Below are 17464 nucleotides of genomic sequence, written 5' to 3' on the forward strand. Positions count from 1 at the left end.
CAAGTTTAGCCCTGACCAAAGTCAGATTTACTATAAGAAAAATGTTATTACCTTTGCTGTCTTCGTCAGAATGCACTCCCAGGACTTCTACTTCAATAACAAATGTTGGTTTGGTTCAAAATAATCCATAGTTATGTTCAAATATCCTCTGTTTTGTTCGTGCGTTCAAGACACTATCCGAATGGTAAAGAAGGGTTACGAGCACGACGGATTTCGTGACAAAAAAATTCTAAATATTCCATTACCGTACTTCGAAGCATGTCAACCGCTGTTTAAAATCAATTTTTATGCTATTTATCTCGTAAAAAAGCGATAATATTCCGACCGGGAGTCGTTGTATCCGTTCAAAGACGAAAGAATAAAAACATGGGGTCGACTCGTGCACGAGCCTGAGTCCCATTGTCCGCTGATAGACCACTTAGCAAATGCGCTAATGCTTTTCAGCCAGGGCCTGGAATTACGTCATTCAGCTTTTTCCCGGGTTCTGAGAGCCTGTGGGAGCCGTAGGAAGTGTCACGTCATGCCAGAGATCCCCTGTTTTGGTTAGAGATGATCAAGGAGGGCATGAAATGGTCAGACAGGCCACTTCCTGTAAGGAATCTTCTCAGGTTTTGGCCTGCCAAATGAGTTCTGTTATACTCACAGACACCATTCAAACAGTTTTAGAAACTTTGGAGTGTTTTCTATCCAAAGCGAATAATTATATGCATATTCTAGTTTCTGGGCAGGAGTAATAATCAGATTAAATCGGGTACGTTTTTTATTCGGCCGTGAAAATACTGCCCCCTATCCATAAGAGGTTAAGCAATAAGGGATGGCGGGGTGTGGTATTATGCCAATATACCATGGCTAAGGGCTGTTCTAATGCACGACACAACACAGAGACGTGGTTTATTGGCCATATACCACAAACGCCACGACGTGACTTATTGCAATTTTAAAATGGTTTGCCAATGTAATTAGAACAGTAAAAATACATGTTTTGTCAGCCAATCAGCATTCAGGTCTCAAACCACCCAGTATATAATAGACAATCAGTGCTGAACACAAGACAACAAATGTCAAGGGAAAGGGGGGTTATGAAGTGTCAACTCCCTCCACCTGAGGACTCACTTCGGTTAAAATCAAACATCGTTTTTTGAAAGTGCTATCAGGAAAATCACTAGCAACTGATTGAATCAGTTTTTTTTATGATCGTGGAGAGAAGTCGGTTTCCAAGTATCTGAAAGAGACAAATGGAGTGCTTTTGATCCAACACCAAGCCCTAAACGGCATGTGTCGAAATACCCGGCTATATAAACACAACGCTGTTGAACATTCTTTTAAAATCCCTTAACATGCCGCTGCTAAGCGATAGAAATGTACATCTCACAGACCAGCATTGACTGACCACAATACGCCTGGACGATACATCTTTTTATAATAAATAAAAGACATCCATGAGTACACTACGCCTGTGTGCACCATAGACCTATAGGCGTGCACACATTAGGAACAGCTCATTACCTCCAGAAACACATTGTTGACGTCAGATGCCCTTTCTCAATCCAGTCAGCGTACCTGCCTTGTATCCTGTTAGAGCGGTGACTTGCACGGTATTGCTATTGACAAGGTTAAGTGTGCTATTATCCAAAGGTCGATGTGACACCCTCGACTCACAATTCAAATGAAGCACAGACATACCTGTCTACAAACAACTTTCACCTACACATCCATTGTTCCACGAGGCAAAGTAACTACCAATGTTTTACAATTAGAAAACAATGAATAATAGTAATAATAATATACATACTAATTAAAATATAATAAATAATACAAGTAACATTAATCATATCAACAAGATTCGTCATATCATTATGAACATCATCAATTCAAAACAAGGAAAATAATATTAGTATTATACTATATGGATATAATACATAATTACTGTTATCATTTAACAACAATCGTAACAATATTCATTATTATAATTATACAGTTATGCTTATATTATTATGTATTATATGAATATTAGTATTGATAATATTTGTGTTATTATTCCATTGTTATTATATTGATTATTTAAATATATATATATATATATATATAATAAATGCAACATGGTAATAATATTTTTGCTACAGCCGCAGATCACATCTGTGTCAATTAAGTTACATCTGGAGACAGCTTTGCCAAATCTGAGGGGGGGAGAAGAAAAAAAACACATTTTCCTTGTAGGTCTTGTTTGTTGATGGAGATGTGATGAAATAAAAACATGAAATCAAGACAACTCTTGTGAACACAACTGATGTATCCATCGCTAAAATATTACCAGAGAGATTGTTTGCCTATTTTAAAATATGGGCGGAAGGACCTCTACATCATCATGCGTGCATCCTCTCACTATTTGCATACAGCCTCGGTCATGCTTTTAAAGATGCCGAGCTGTCGAGGGTGACCACTTTATGGCATTGATCCCAACGAACTCTTCAGAGACCAGAGGCAAAGTAACGTTTTTTGCTTTCTTTCTTCACTTTCAAGAGAGAATGGACTATTTCTTGGCATCCATTTGAAAGGACCGTACGCAAGCAAGCCATCCCTTTTAAGGCACAGTAAGGTGATATTCAGTGACTTTACTTGCACTTGGAATCAGCATTCGAGAAAAAAACATGTAAGTATAATATTTTTTTTTAATAATAGCCTAGCGACCGTGTAATGCTGTGCGTTGTCCTTGAGTAGAAGCAGGCCTATTTAATATTATTATTATTGTTCTTCGTGTTTATTATGAGGTTATAGAAATCCTTATGAAGAATATATGTGTGTGTTCTTCACCTTTGCAATTTTGTAATAAGGCCAACGGTAATGCCTTATTGAGACAAATAAATACGATACATCGCCGCCCTGTAACTATAATACCACGGTTCACCATTATTTTCTTCAATGGTTACGTCTATTTATTAACGCGTAATAGGGCATATTTTATATTGAAGTGTATTAGCCCTCATATAGGGAGAATCGAATAGGTTTTTGATGACAGCCTTGACAGTTGTCATCACACATCATAGTAGACCACTAAAGTGACTAAAAACGATCTAACAACCGAAATGAAACAGTTTTCGACATTTGTCTACTTTCTAACTGTGTTTTGAAATAGTTTTCACAGGCTACTCCGTGCAAAGGTTTCAGTGCCTCTGACTGGGAATGTCTCGAACTCGTTCCAACAGCAGTCATTTAGTAGACGCTCGTAGCCAGAGCGAGTTACAATTAGGGTAAAGTGCCTTGCTCAAGGGCGCATCGACAAATGTTTTACATAGTCAGCTCGGGGACTCGAACCATGACTTTTTGGCCCACCGCTTTTAATCGCGAGGCTACCTGCCACCCTAGAGAGGAAAGACCTTGACTTTATCACCGGGTAGAATTGGCATAGTTTGTTCTTACTCAATCTTTCAACATAAGGACTAGGCATTCATAAATGACAATTAGTTACCAGAAGTTACAGAGATCAAATGATAATGAGTTAACAGAAGTTACTGAAATTAAATGATAATGGGTTAGCAGAAGTTACAGAGATTAAATGATAGCCTATTTACAAACACAATGACACACAGTAGACCTATCAGAGTATGAAAAAAACAATCCAACAAACACAATTGTATACTTTTTATCCATCATATAATTATTTAAACAAAGCCTTATAAGAAGTCAAACTGAAGTTACATGCTGTCTTTGAAGAGAACATCTTGCTCAGAATAGAAAGAGACAACATTAGCGTTACTGTATCAAAATATCAGTGACAACAGTGGTGTTACTGTTATGCCCAAATCCCAGGCAAAACATTAAAAGTTAAATGGACAGGTCACCCAAATTACAAAATTAAATGTTGGAAACAGTGCGGGGGGTGGGGGGGGGGATAAATTGAACACCCTTCCCCTCATAGAAGTAGCTCAAGATAATGTTTACGACCACAAATAACACAACCCTGTGTTTATAAATGTGGATATCGACTTTGCCACTTCAGCACGCTTTTGTGGCACAGTCGATTTCACACATGGCTACAGGCCAGTTGGTTGAGGGTTCGCCAACCACCACGGAAGAGCTCACTCTCCCTGCCTGTCTTATTACACTACGATCAGAGCCAGCTGCAGACAGTGATCAGCTTGGGAAAAATCTGATTTTCAACATTTTGATGCCATATTTATAATTGCAGCGCATTCGGAAAGTATTCAGACCCCTTTTTCCACATTTTGTTACGTTACAGCCTTATTCGAAAATGTATTAAATAAAAACATTTCCTCATCCATCTACACACAATATCCCATAATGACAAAGCAAAAACAGTTTTTTCTGTAGGGATGTTTTTCAGCGGCAGGGACTGGGAGACTAGTTAGGATCGAGGGAAAGATGAACGGAGCAAAGTATAGCGATATCCTTGATGAAAACCTGCTAAAGAGCACTCAGGACCTCAGACTGGGGCGAAGGTTCACCTTCCAACAGGACAACGACCCTAAACACACAGCCAAGGCAAAGCATGAGTGGCTTTGGGACAAGTCTCTGAATGTCCTTGAGTGGCCCAGCCAGAGCCTGGACTTGAACCCGATCGAACATCTCTGGAGACACCTGAAAATAGCTGTGCAGATCCTCTCAAGCGTCGCTTGAGAGGATCTGCAGAGAAGAATGGGAGGAACTCCCCAAATACAGGTGTGCCAAGCTTGTAGCGTCATACCCATGAAGACTCGCGGCTGTAATCGCTGCCAAAGGTGCTTCAACAAAGTACTGAGTAAAGGGTCTGAATTAGGGATGCACGATATATCACACACTCTGCCAACCCGGATGTCCTAGCCGTGTCTGAATCCTGGTTTAGGAAGTCCATCAAAAACTCTGAAATCTTCATCCCTAACTACAACATTTTCAGACAAGATAGAACGGCCAAAGGGGGCGGTGTTGCAATCTACTGCAGAGATAGCCTGCAGAGTTCTGTCCTACTATCCAGGTCTGTACCCAAACAATTTGAACTTCTACTTTTAAAAATCCACCTCTAAAAACAAGTCTCTCACTGTTGCCGCCTGCTATAGACCACCCTCTGCCCCCAGCTGTGCTCTGGACACCATATGTGAACTGATTGCCCCCCATCTATCTTCAGAGCTCATGCTGCTAGGTGACCTAAACTGGGACATGTTTAACACCCCAGCCATCCTACAATCTAAGCTGGATGCCCTCAATCTCACACAAATGATCAATGAACCTACCAGGTACCAGCCCAAAGCCGTAAACACGGGCACCCTCATAGATATCATCCTAACCAACTTGCCCTCTAAATACACCTCTGCTGTTTTCAACCAAGATCTCAGCAATCACTTCCTTATTGCCTGCATCCGTTAATGGGTCAGCGGTTAAACGACCTCCACTCATCACTGTCAAACGCTCCCTGAAACATTTCAGCGAGCAAGCCTTTCTAATCGACCTGGCCCCGGTATCCTGGAAGGATATTGACCTCATCCCGTCAGTAGAGGATGCCTGGTTATTTTTTTTAAATGCCTTCCTCACCATCTTAAATAAGCATGCCCCATTCAAGAAATGTAGAACCAGGAACAGATATAGCCCTTGGTTCTCTCCAGACCTGACTGCCCTCAACCAACACAAAACATCCTGTGGCGTTCTGCATTAGCATCGAACAGCCCCCGTGATATGCAACTTTTCAGGGAAGTTAGGAACCAATATACACAGGCAGTTAGAAAAGCCAAGGCTAGCTTTTTCAAGCAGAAATTTGCTTCCTGCAACACAAACTCAAAAAAGTTCTGGGACACTGTAAAGTCCATGGAGAATAAGAACACCTCCTCCCAGCTGCCCACTGCACTGAGGATAGGAAACTCTGTCAACTCCGATAAATCCACTAAAATTGAGAATTTCAATAAGCATTTTTCTATGGCTGGCCATGCTTTCCACCTGGCTACCCCTACCGCGGTCAACAGCACTGCACCCCCCACAGCTACTCGCCCAAGCCTTCCCCATTTCTCCTTCTCCCAAATCCAGTCAGCTGATGTTCTGAAAGAGCTGCAAAATCTGGACCCCTACAAATCAGCCGGGCTAGACAATCTGGACCCTTTCTTTCTAAAATGATCTGCCGAAATTGTTGCAACCCCTATTACTAGCCTGTTCAACCTCTCTTTCGTGTCGTCTGAGATTCCAAAAGATTGGAAAGCAGCTGCTGTCATCCTCATCTTCAAAGGAGGGGACACTCTTGACCCAAACTGCTACAGAGCTATATCTATCCTACCCTGCCTTTCTAAGGTCTTTGAAAGCCAAGTCAACAAACAGATTACCGACCATTTCGAATCCCACCGCACCTTCTCCGCTATGCAATCTGGTTTCAAAGCTGGTCATCAGTGCACCTCAGCCACGCTCAAGGTCCTAAACGATATCGTAACCGCCATTGATAAGAAACAATACTGTGCTGCCGTATTCATTGAACTGGCCAAGGCTTTCGACTCTGTCAATCACCACATCCTCATCGGCAGACTCAAGAGCCTTGGTTTCTCAAATGATTGCCTCGACTGGTTCACCAACTACTTCTCTGATAGAGTTCAATGTGTCAAATCGGATGGCCTGTTATCCGGGCCTCTGGTAGTCTCTATGGGGGTGCCACAGGGTTCAATTCTTGGGCCAACTCTCTTCTCTGTATACATCAATGATGTTGCTCTTGCTGCTGGTGAGTCTCTGATCCACCTCTACGCAGACGACACCATTCTGTATACTTCTGGCCCTTCTTTGGACACTGTGTTAACAACCCTCCAGACGAGCTTCAATGCCATACAACTCTCCTTCCGTGGCCTCCAACTGCTCTTAAATACAAGTTAAACTAAATGCATGCTCTTCAACCGATCGCTACCCGCACCTGCCCGCCCGTCCAGCATCACTACTCTGGACGGTTCTGACTTAGAGTATGTGGACAACTACAAATACCTAGGTGTCTGGTTAGACTGTAAGCTCTCCTTCCAGACTCACATCAAATATCTCCAATCCAATTTAAATCTAGAATTGGCTTCCTATTTTGCAACAAAGCATCCTTCACTCATGCTGCCAAACATACCCTTGGAAAATTGACCATCCTACTGATCCTCGACTTCGGCGATGTCATTTACAAAATAGCTTCCAATACCCTACTCAATAAACTGGATGCAGTCCATCACAGTGCCATCCGTTTTGTCACCAAAACCCCATACACTACCCACCACTGCGACCTGTAGGCTCTCGTTGGCTGGCCCTCGCTTCATACTCGTCGCCAAGACCCTGCTAGGTAAAGTCCCCCCTTATCTCCGCTCACTGGTCACCGTAGCAGCACCCCAAAAGCCAATTCCTCCTTTGGCCGTCTCTCCTTCCAGTTCTCTGCTGTCAATGACTGGAACGAACTCCAAAAATCTCTGAAACTGGAAACACTTATCTCCCTCACTAGCTTTAAGCACCAGCTGTCAGAGCAGCTCACAGATCACTGCACCTGTACATAGCCCATCTATAATTTAGCCCAAACAACTACCCCTTCCCCTACTGTATTTATTTATTTATTTATATATTTTGCTCCTTTGCCCCCCATTATTTCTATTTCTACTTTGCACTTTCTTCCACTACAAATGTATCATTCCAGTGTTTTAATTGCTATATTGTATTTACTTTGCCACCATGGCCTTTTTTGTCTTTACCTCCCTTATCTCACCTCATTTGCTCACATTGTATATAGACTTATTTGTCTACTGTATTATTGACTGTATGTTTGTTTTACTCCATGTGTAACTTTGTGTTGTTGTATGTGTCGAACTGCTTTGCTTTATCTTGGCCAGGTCACAATTGTAAATGAGAACTTGTTCTCAACTTGCCTACCTGGTTAAATAAAGGACTTGTTCTCAACTTGCCTACCTGGTTAAATAAAGGTGAAATAAATAAAAATAAAGAATATCGGTGAGCATATCGGAATAGACCAATGTCTAGTTTAACGCCGATGTGCAAAACCGATGTCAAACCTGATGTGCATACCTATATAACGTAGGTACATGACGTGCATACCTATATAACGTAGGTACATGACGTGCATACCTATATAATGTAGGTACATGACGTGCATCCCTATATAACGTAGGTACACGACGTGCATCCCTATATAACGTAGGTACATGACGTGCATACCTATATAACGTAGGTACATGACGTGCATACCTATATAACGTAGGTACATGACGTGCATACCTATATAACGTAGGTACATGACGTGTATACCTATATAACGTAGGTACATGACGTGCATACCTATATAACGTAGGTACATGACGTGCATACCTATATAACGTAGGTACATGACGTGCATCCCTATATAACGTAGGTACATGACGTGCATACCTATATAACGTAGGTACACGACGTGCATACCTATATAACGTAGGTACAGGGCGTGCATACCTATATAACGTAGGTACAGGACGTGCATACCTATATAACGTAGGTACAGGGCGTAATGACACCACGTAAAATGTTGCGCTATACGTGCAACACAGCATTCCTAACCTAGCCCACAATGTCTGCTGTGTGGATCGAGCAGTCAGCGAGTCGAGCAGTCATTTGAAACAGTAACAAAATTTCAGCGAGACAACTCAAAGGCGAAATCCATTAAAGCCAAGATAATGGAATTCATTGCCCTTGACAATCAACCGTTCTCTGTTGTGTGGCTTTCGCCGACTGGTCGAGCGCTGTAAGGGAAATCTGCCCTATGTTTATACAAGAGACCACAGGAAACTTCTTTGATCAGAGGTTAGTTTGTTTAATAAGGATTGCAAGCCAGATTGCAACCCGGAGTATACACTTTATTACACAATAACACAGTTATTTGCAAGTAACACACTCAGTACAAAAGATGGTGTTTTCCCTTTTTATCCCCTACTGAGGATCATCCCGCCCAGAGTGATGTCCCTTAACTTTAATACCATATAAGCTCATAATTAATAGATGCTAATACAAAGTTGTCTCTGCTAGGCAGAGTTCAGCTTATTGTTATTTGCAGTTAGTTTCCCAATCCTTCTTCCTCGTATTGCTACAGTGGTTCCTCCTTTAAAAGTTGCGAGCTTGTACCGCGGGACTTAGAGGTACCCAGCGTCACGGCTTCATTGCTCCGGACCACCACAAGGGGGAGTTAGAACACTCATTATGCATTTGGGTCCAAAGGTTTTTATATGACCAATCATATCGAGTGGTTCCAATGACGAATTTTGACGCGAGCCACCCTTGTCGTGTGGCGTTCTTCAACAAAGATGGCTGACAAAACATTACGGTGGAACCAAATGTAAGTTGTTATAACGTCATAACTTGTCGAGCAAAACATTTACAATTGAGAGGAATATGTTAGTTAATGTTGAGACAAACGTTTGTGCATATTTTTTTGTCATAAAGTTCATTAACCAAATCGCTATTTAGAAAGTTATCTGACTAGCTAACATTAGCCAGCTAGGAGAATGAATTTGTAATTCGTGTTGTTTAATGTTTTAGGGACTCTTGAGAAAACCATCAAACCAGGCTGTCATCTTGTGAAACAGTGGCTGTAAAAAATCTGGCCAGCTAAAGCATTTACTGAAAATTGAATGTACAATTGTGTAAGCTTGCCTTGCAATTGTACATTCAATTTTCAGTAAATGCTTTAGCTGGCTAGATTTTATACAGCCACATAGTTAGCTAACTATTTACTTGCTTATTGTGTAGTGGATTAAAAATAACTGTATATCTATGGATGTGTAGCTAGCTACAGTATGTAGCCGATCTGTGTATGGACCCTAAAACATTAGGTTCTGAACTAATATTCATACCAATCTATGAACCTCAGCTTTCATAGTTGTTGTATCGACTTCAAGTCTGAATGTCATTAATGAAGCTTATGGATAGAGTAGAATATAATAACTTTATTGTGCCAAGGATGCAAGTCCTATTATTATTTTTTATTTCACCTTTATTTAACCAGGTAGGCCAGTTGAGAACAAGTTCTCATTTACAACTGGGACCTGGCCAAGAATAAAGCAAAGCAGTTCGACACATATAACAACACAGAGTTACACATGGAGTAAAACAAACATACAGTCAATAATACAGTAGAAAAATAAGTCTATATACAACGTGAGCAAATGAGGTGAGATAAGGGAGGTAAAGGCAATAAATAGGCCATGGTGGCAAAGTAAATACAATATAGCAATTAAAACACTGGAATGGTAGATTTGACAGTAGATGAGTGTGCAAAGTAGAAATACTGGGGTGCAAAGGAGCAAAATATATAAATACAGTAGGGGAAGTGGTAGTTGTTTGGGCTATTTATAGATGGGCTATGTACAGTTGCAGTGATCTGTGATCTGCTCTGACAGCATGTCCTTAAAGCTATATACACGTGTACTGTAGTTATTACCACGCATGAGATTCCCACATTGTAGCCTGTACATTGAATATATTCACTGATCATGTACTCTTCCTTGGCAAATAAAGGTGTGGTTCAGGTATGAATCTCTGAGACATTCTTTTTTCACTCATATCAAACTCCATTCTTTGAATGATGCTGTGTTTGCATGTATGTATTACAATTATACACTTCAACAGTGTTTACCACTCCTGCTCCTGGGACATCAATGATTACACATTGTAACTATGCAATAGACTAGAGACCTGATTGATTTGTAATTCATATATACAGAAAACAAACTATGCATATCTAACTCCCTTCATATGCATTAATCTGAGGACACAGGATAGTATTTCAATGAGATAATTCATTTCAACCAGTGGAGAATGTGAAATGCTTTATTGAAAGAAGTTCATTATCCAGGTGTTATAAATACATAAATTCATTATAATTATGATAATTGTAACATTATAGATACAAGTTCAATCTGTACTTCAATGCACATATGGTGTGCATTATAAAACGAGGAAGAAAGACGAGGTGGGGAGAGAGGTGTAGAAGACCATAAAGGGAAAGAGGTAAGAACAGCGGCAGACAGCATATGATTCATGAATTACATTGTGTTACGTGAATTAAGTTATCAATGTTCTTAAACCGAACTTCAATTAAACTACTCAGTCTGCCCCCCAGAGGGTGTAAGATTCTGGTTGAATGAAGCAGACGGAGACCCAGCCTACAATGGTCAGAATGTTTATTTACGAGAGCTCTGCTTTTTATATGTACACACACACACACACACACACACAAATTAACTCACATCAGTAGAGAACTCCGCCCCGCTTTAGGCTGCTGTATTTTCCCACAGTACACATACATTCTTTATCACACTTCTGCAAACTGTCTCCTAATCTTCTGCCCACCTAGCCGTTTTCGGGCAGTTGTTCCCCTCCCTAACTCAGGGAGGCCCCGTTTCCAGTTACTTTCACAAGGTCGTCGTATCAACTATGCCCTGCTCATTTTGAAATAGTAACAGTGTCCTAGTCTTAAAAAGTCTACTCACACACAGCATTGGATTATAGTCTTTAAAACATTATTATAGCCTTATAATTCTAATACATTTCACAAAGTTATATGGTTTCAGAGTGGAATACTTTAGTCAAAACCTTAAACAGATACTTTAGTCAAAACCTTAGTCAAAACCTCAAACATTATTTTATCACAGTGCTACCCTAATATTCTCTCAGTTCATCACAATTGTGGTGTCTCCTAACCAGCCTTGAGCCCCCAGTTGGCCCGAAGGTTATCTTAAGAGCGGGTGAGGTGGGGATGACGGGACTGGCTTCCTCTCTCACATCAAAACATACCTGCAGACGAGAGACAGATGGATAGAGAGAGAGCATGATTAAGCCTTGTGTTTTTTATTCTAACACGGTCAGTTATCTTATATCAGGAGGTGAAACGCAAAACTGATCTTGGATCATTAACTCTGGGACTACTACATCTCTGTCTGTATTTCAATGTAAAGCATCTCTTTAATAATACTTCCTGTTTACCCGACCAAGTGACCTCTCACCTATGATCATGCTGTGCCCTCAGTGTCAGCCAGTTCAGATGCGGGAGGGGTTCACCAAAACAGCTGATATAACCTAGAGGATTTAGGGAGAAGGGGGAGAGGGATGAAGTGAAGGAGAGAGACTGTTATTGTGTGTGTGTGGTCTCACCTAGTGGCTACATAGTACTTCATGCTGAAAAACAGACACATGAGGACAAACAATAGAAATTAATGTCAGTAGAAGATACTGTATGTGACGCAGACACCTATCGGAGTGTACCTGAAACATTTAAATATAGAGGGCTATGTGTCTCACCACTTGGTTATTGCAAGGCTAACCCACAGGGAAATCATGACTTGGCAGCAACAGATAGTCCAGTGAAAATGGTTGTGTTTATGTGGTGTAAATCTGAAAATTAGAAGCTGACATCTTAAGTTTTTTTTAATTAATGCATGTGAGACAGGTTCCGTATACAACAAGACAGGCAGAGATGGAGAAAAAGAGCACAGAACAGTTTAATTACATCTGGTTATGGACACTTTTGCCAGCAATAAAGCTTCCACAGCCTGTTCCTCGGACAGTGAACATCTGGCAGCAATATCTACATTTTCGACCCCTTGGTGAGCTCACTCTCTGAAAGTAAAGAAAGCAGCTAATTTTTTATAGATATGAAAACAATAACTGAGATATGATCGTTCAATCTAAAGCAGCAGATGTTATTTTTAGGATACATCAATACAGCCCAGTGCTGCTTACCTGAGATGCCATCTTCGTAGGTGTCCGCTTTGACTTCCTTTGTGTCGGAGAGCAAGGGGAACAACGACTTCAAGGTCTCAGAGCGAGTGACGTCACCAATGCTATTAGCCCGCACCCCGCTAACTAGCAAGCCATTTCACACCGGTTACACCCGACTTGAAAAAAATCTAAATATACACATTGTGAGATATTTGGCGAAATAAACAGACATGCCTATATTTCCCCCATAGGAAACAATGGGAAGACCGCAGAGTTCCAATATTATTTTTGTTGTTTACATTTTGTTGTTTACATTTTAACTATAAAACAATGTGAGCAAGTCTCATTGCCAACAATAGCGAAGCAGGCATTGTGACGTTGAACAATAAGCTGGTAATAGAATGTTCGGAATGCGAGTTGTTGCCACGGTGCTCAATATAACTAATAGGAGCTGTCAGGGTAAAAAAATGCCCTAAAATAAGGCTTGTTTTTTTTTCGCGATTACCTCAAAACGATGGCAAGCAGCTGGGAAATATGGTCATATTATAAAACTGAGCTCCACGGTGGATGCAATGAACTAGTTTTTATCAGAAAAGAACGTTGTTTAAAAATGTCATGTGTCCAGCCTACTATCTACACGGATTTCAGAGCACTCTTGTCTGAGTGTACCAGAGCGCAGAATAATTACTTTACTAGTACTCAACACTTGTTGAATATGGCCGGTGTCAGTAAACTTCGGAAAAAAAGCGTAATTAAATTCTTTCCAGCAGCACATTTACAGTCACCAACGCTCTGGTTAACATGAACACAGCCTAACCAGCTCTGCTAGGGCGAATAAAATGGTCAGAGTGGTCTCATTTGTCTCTGGAAGTAGCTAGCAAGCTAGCCAACGTTAGCTTGGGTGCTTGACTGCTGTTTTAAGGCCAGAACGCTCAAATCAACCCTACTCCTCGGCTCGAACGTCCAGTGTGCGTTCCGAGAGCGAATCGGTCTGAATTTACAAACTGACAATTTTTCTCTGAATGGAAACACCATAATATTAATCAAATTAATGAAGCCAAATTTCTTAAAATCAATCCCATACACTATGTTATTACAAAAAAGGTTTTAAATTCTCTGGTAATGCCAATACGGAATACTATCAAATGCTTCTCAAAGATCCCCTCTGGTGGTCAAACTAGCAATAACTTGCAGTAACAGAAGAAATGGCTAAGAATTAAATGACGTGCCAAAGAATGCTGCAGCAGCACGCAGGGTGTGCCGCAGTATGACACAACTTTTAAAGGAGGAATGAGATGTATCATGTGCTAGCAGAAGTAAGTCTGGAACATAGTATCAACAGGAACAGAAAGTATAGTTTCAACACACAGACATCAGATTTTTGTACAGAATGCAGAATGACAGTCTTTCATGATCAAAGTTAGTCGATGATTTGAAATGGTAGATGACTTTCATGCCTTCTTCATCTGACTAACAGTCCCTTTCCCTCTGTCTCTCTCCAGGATGACCACTAGGGATAAATGGAGGGTTTACAAGCGGGTATGCGTCGTGTTCTTTCTGGCTGCGGTGACGTTGACGGTGGTCCAGAGAGGGGCTCCCTTCCAAATTGAGAGGCAGGGTCGCATGGAGGCCCCCTCCGAGGGAGGGGAGAACAGGGCCCAGCAGCAGAATACGGGCCTCTACCCAGGGACCAACACCTTCTGGAAGGCTAGCAAGCCCAAACACGTTGTCATGCATCCCTTAGAGTCTACAGCCACCGCCACTGGCACCACGGAGGAGCCCAGCATCACCCAGGAGCGAGCTGGCTCCCGGACCTGGGACGTGTCCAGTGCCAACTGCAGTGCCAACCTCAACTTCACCAACCAGGACTGGTTCAGGGGCTTGGAGGAGAACTTCAAGCAGTTCCTTCTGTACCGCCACTGCCGCTTCTTCCCCATGCTCATCAACCATCCGGAGAAGTGCTCCGGGGAGACCGACCTGCTCATGGTCATCAAGTCCATCGCTACTCAGCACGACCGCCGCGAGGTGATCCGCAAGACGTGGGGCAAGGAGCAGGTTGTTGACGGCAAGAAGGTGAAGACGGTGTTCTTGCTGGGGACGCCGTCCAATGAGGCTGAGAAGGCCAACCATCAGAAGCTCCTGGAGTACGAGAACTACATCTACAGAGATATCCTCCAATGGGACTTCCAGGACAGCTTCTTCAACCTGACCCTCAAGGAGACCCACTTCCTTAAGTGGTTCTCCACCTACTGTGCCGACGTGCGCTACGTCTTCAAGGGCGACGACGACGTCTTCGTTAGTGTGGAGAACATCTTTGAGTACCTGGAGGCCAGCGCCCAGGTCAAGAACCTCTTCGTTGGTGACGTGCTCTTCAAGGCTAAGCCCATTCGCAGGAAGGAGAACAAGTACTACATCCCACAACCACTTTACAACAAGACCCACTACCCTCCATACGCCGGAGGCGGTGGGTTCCTCATGGACGCACCCCTGGCCAGGAGGCTCTACTGGGCCTCAGACTCTCTGGAGCTGTACCCCATCGATGACGTGTTCCTGGGCATGTGTCTGGAGGTGCTGCAGGTCACACCCATCAAGCACAACGCTTTTAAGACATTTGGTCTGGTCAAGAACAAGGACAGCAAGCTCAACCAAGAACCTTGTTTCTTTAAGAGCATGATCGTGGTCCACAAGCTGCTACCATCAGAGCTCATACACATGTGGAACCTGGTGAACAGTAATCTCATCTGCTCGCAGAAAGTGGAGATCTTATAGCCTGGTGAGAACACTTAACTAGGCAAGGGGAGAAGAGTTGGGATGTGTGAGCGGGCCAGGAGGCAGATGTTGACATCCAATACAAGTTCTCCTTTGTTCATAGTAGGACCCAGACACTATTTGATTTATTACATTTTAGCAGACATTCTTATCCAGAGCAATTAGGGTTAAGTGCCTTGTTCACATCGGCAGATTTTTCACTTAGTCAGCTCGGAGAGTCAAACCAGCAACCTTTTGGTTACTGGCCCGACGCTCTTAACTGCTAGGCTACTTGCCTCTACTGCATCACAGTGGAAGTAAATTATCTGGTGATGTTTTTTGATATATTCTGGTGGCATTTTGAATGACTCCCAATGTCAGCAGGCACATTCAGAGACGCCAAACCAAGGGGCTTGAGGTACTGGGAGATAGTGCTGCACGTTGTCATGCATCCCTTAGACTGTGTACTGAAAGTCAAACACCTTGTTCATTTGGACCAGGCTTTACCTAATACTGTAGTAACATGGACCTTATAAAATAGGAAGCAACAAAGTGTCTCTACCTCACCAATTGTAGTTTAAATTTCTCTTCTCAAATAGGTTCGTCATTTGAATAATATTGGTCAAGACAAAATGTCTTATAAGCATGTTTTACCATGTTAATAGTAAAATAAATAATAATGGCATTTTTTTTTCTTTACATCTGACCCCGCAGTCCAACCTTTGTTATGGGTCACTGCACTTCGATGAGATTGTTCAGTTTTCAGAAAGAATTTGGACTGTATACTGTATGTGTCAATGGATTTGAATGTGCTGATATACTTGATATGAATTGGGTTGAGGGTTTATGAGAGGCTCCCGAGTGGCGCAGCGGTCTAAGGCACTGCATCTCAGTGCTAGAGTTGTCACTACAGACCCTGGTTCGATCCCGGGCTGTATCGGGAGTCCCATAGGGTGGTGCGCAATTGGCCCGGTGTTGTCCGGGTTAGGGGAGGGTTTGGCTGGGGTAGGCTGTCGTTGTAAAATAAGACTTACCTAGTTAAATAAAGGTAAAATTACATTGAAACTGTGAAACAACTAAACTACTGCTGATACCTATATCACAATATGTTAATTTAATAGCCCCACAGACAAAGGGGGCAAAATAAGTGGTTTGATATTTAATTAATTGCAGGGAAGGTATTGGAATTAATGGAAATGTACAAAGACATTTGTGCGTTCCTCATGTTTAGAGGGCAGTGAATATGTGTGGATGATGTATATAAATGTAAAAAAAAAATAGAAATATATATATAGGTTTAAAAATCACATTTGTAAATAAATTTTAAAAAAATCATATGTTGGTCTTATCATTTTATTTATTTAAAATGTACTAGATTAGTGACATTTTTTTTTAGTTGGGCTAATTGACAACAAACTGTGACAAACGATCCAAACAAGTTCAGATAACAAAGGCTCACATGATATTTGATCTTAAAGTTGATAATATGATCAAAATGTTCATTGTTCATTTTATTTCAATGTTCACTTGTTATAGGTCAACGGGATTATTTTAACCTCAAATGTTGTCCTTTTATCCTCAACATTGTAGATGTTTTAATATCAAAACATATCTTTATACATTCAAGGCTGATTTATCACTTAAACCAATGTAAATACATTACTTAATTTATGCCTTAAGGTAACTTGTATTATAGTATAATTTGTATTAGTGTTTCACATCAAATGTTACATTTTTGTCACAAATTATATGCATATGACAGAACTAGAAATACATTTAACATATCTGGTATTGATCGTCTCCTGGGAGTTTTTAATCAGTGGTTTTTACTGGTTTCAGAGGAAGTTTAAACAGTCCTGATTGGTGTTTCCATGGTTTATGTTCTCCTGCTGGATATTATAATACAGCGATATTATCAGCAGATATAGAAGATATTGTGCTTGTCCTTGAAGTTGGACCAAAAAAAAAACACAAACACAACAATTTACATTCCTTTTTTGTTCTTGTTCACATAAATCCTCTTCCAGCTCAA

General features: G+C 41.4%; 1 protein-coding gene across 1 annotated transcript; it reads left to right on the forward strand.

The window, feature by feature from the left end:
• Nucleotides 1-2402: 2402 nt before the first annotated feature.
• b3gnt7 (UDP-GlcNAc:betaGal beta-1,3-N-acetylglucosaminyltransferase 7) lies at nt 2403-16764 on the forward strand. The gene is made up of 2 exons (XM_029695449.1): nt 2403-2650; nt 14187-16764. Coding segments are annotated over exons 1-2 (1269 nt in total). The 5' UTR covers nt 2403-2648; the 3' UTR covers nt 15454-16764.
• Nucleotides 16765-17464: the final 700 nt, after the last annotated feature.

Source organism: Salmo trutta, chromosome 17 (genome assembly GCF_901001165.1).
Source record: "Salmo trutta chromosome 17, fSalTru1.1, whole genome shotgun sequence".
Lineage (NCBI taxonomy): Eukaryota > Metazoa > Chordata > Actinopteri > Salmoniformes > Salmonidae > Salmo > Salmo trutta.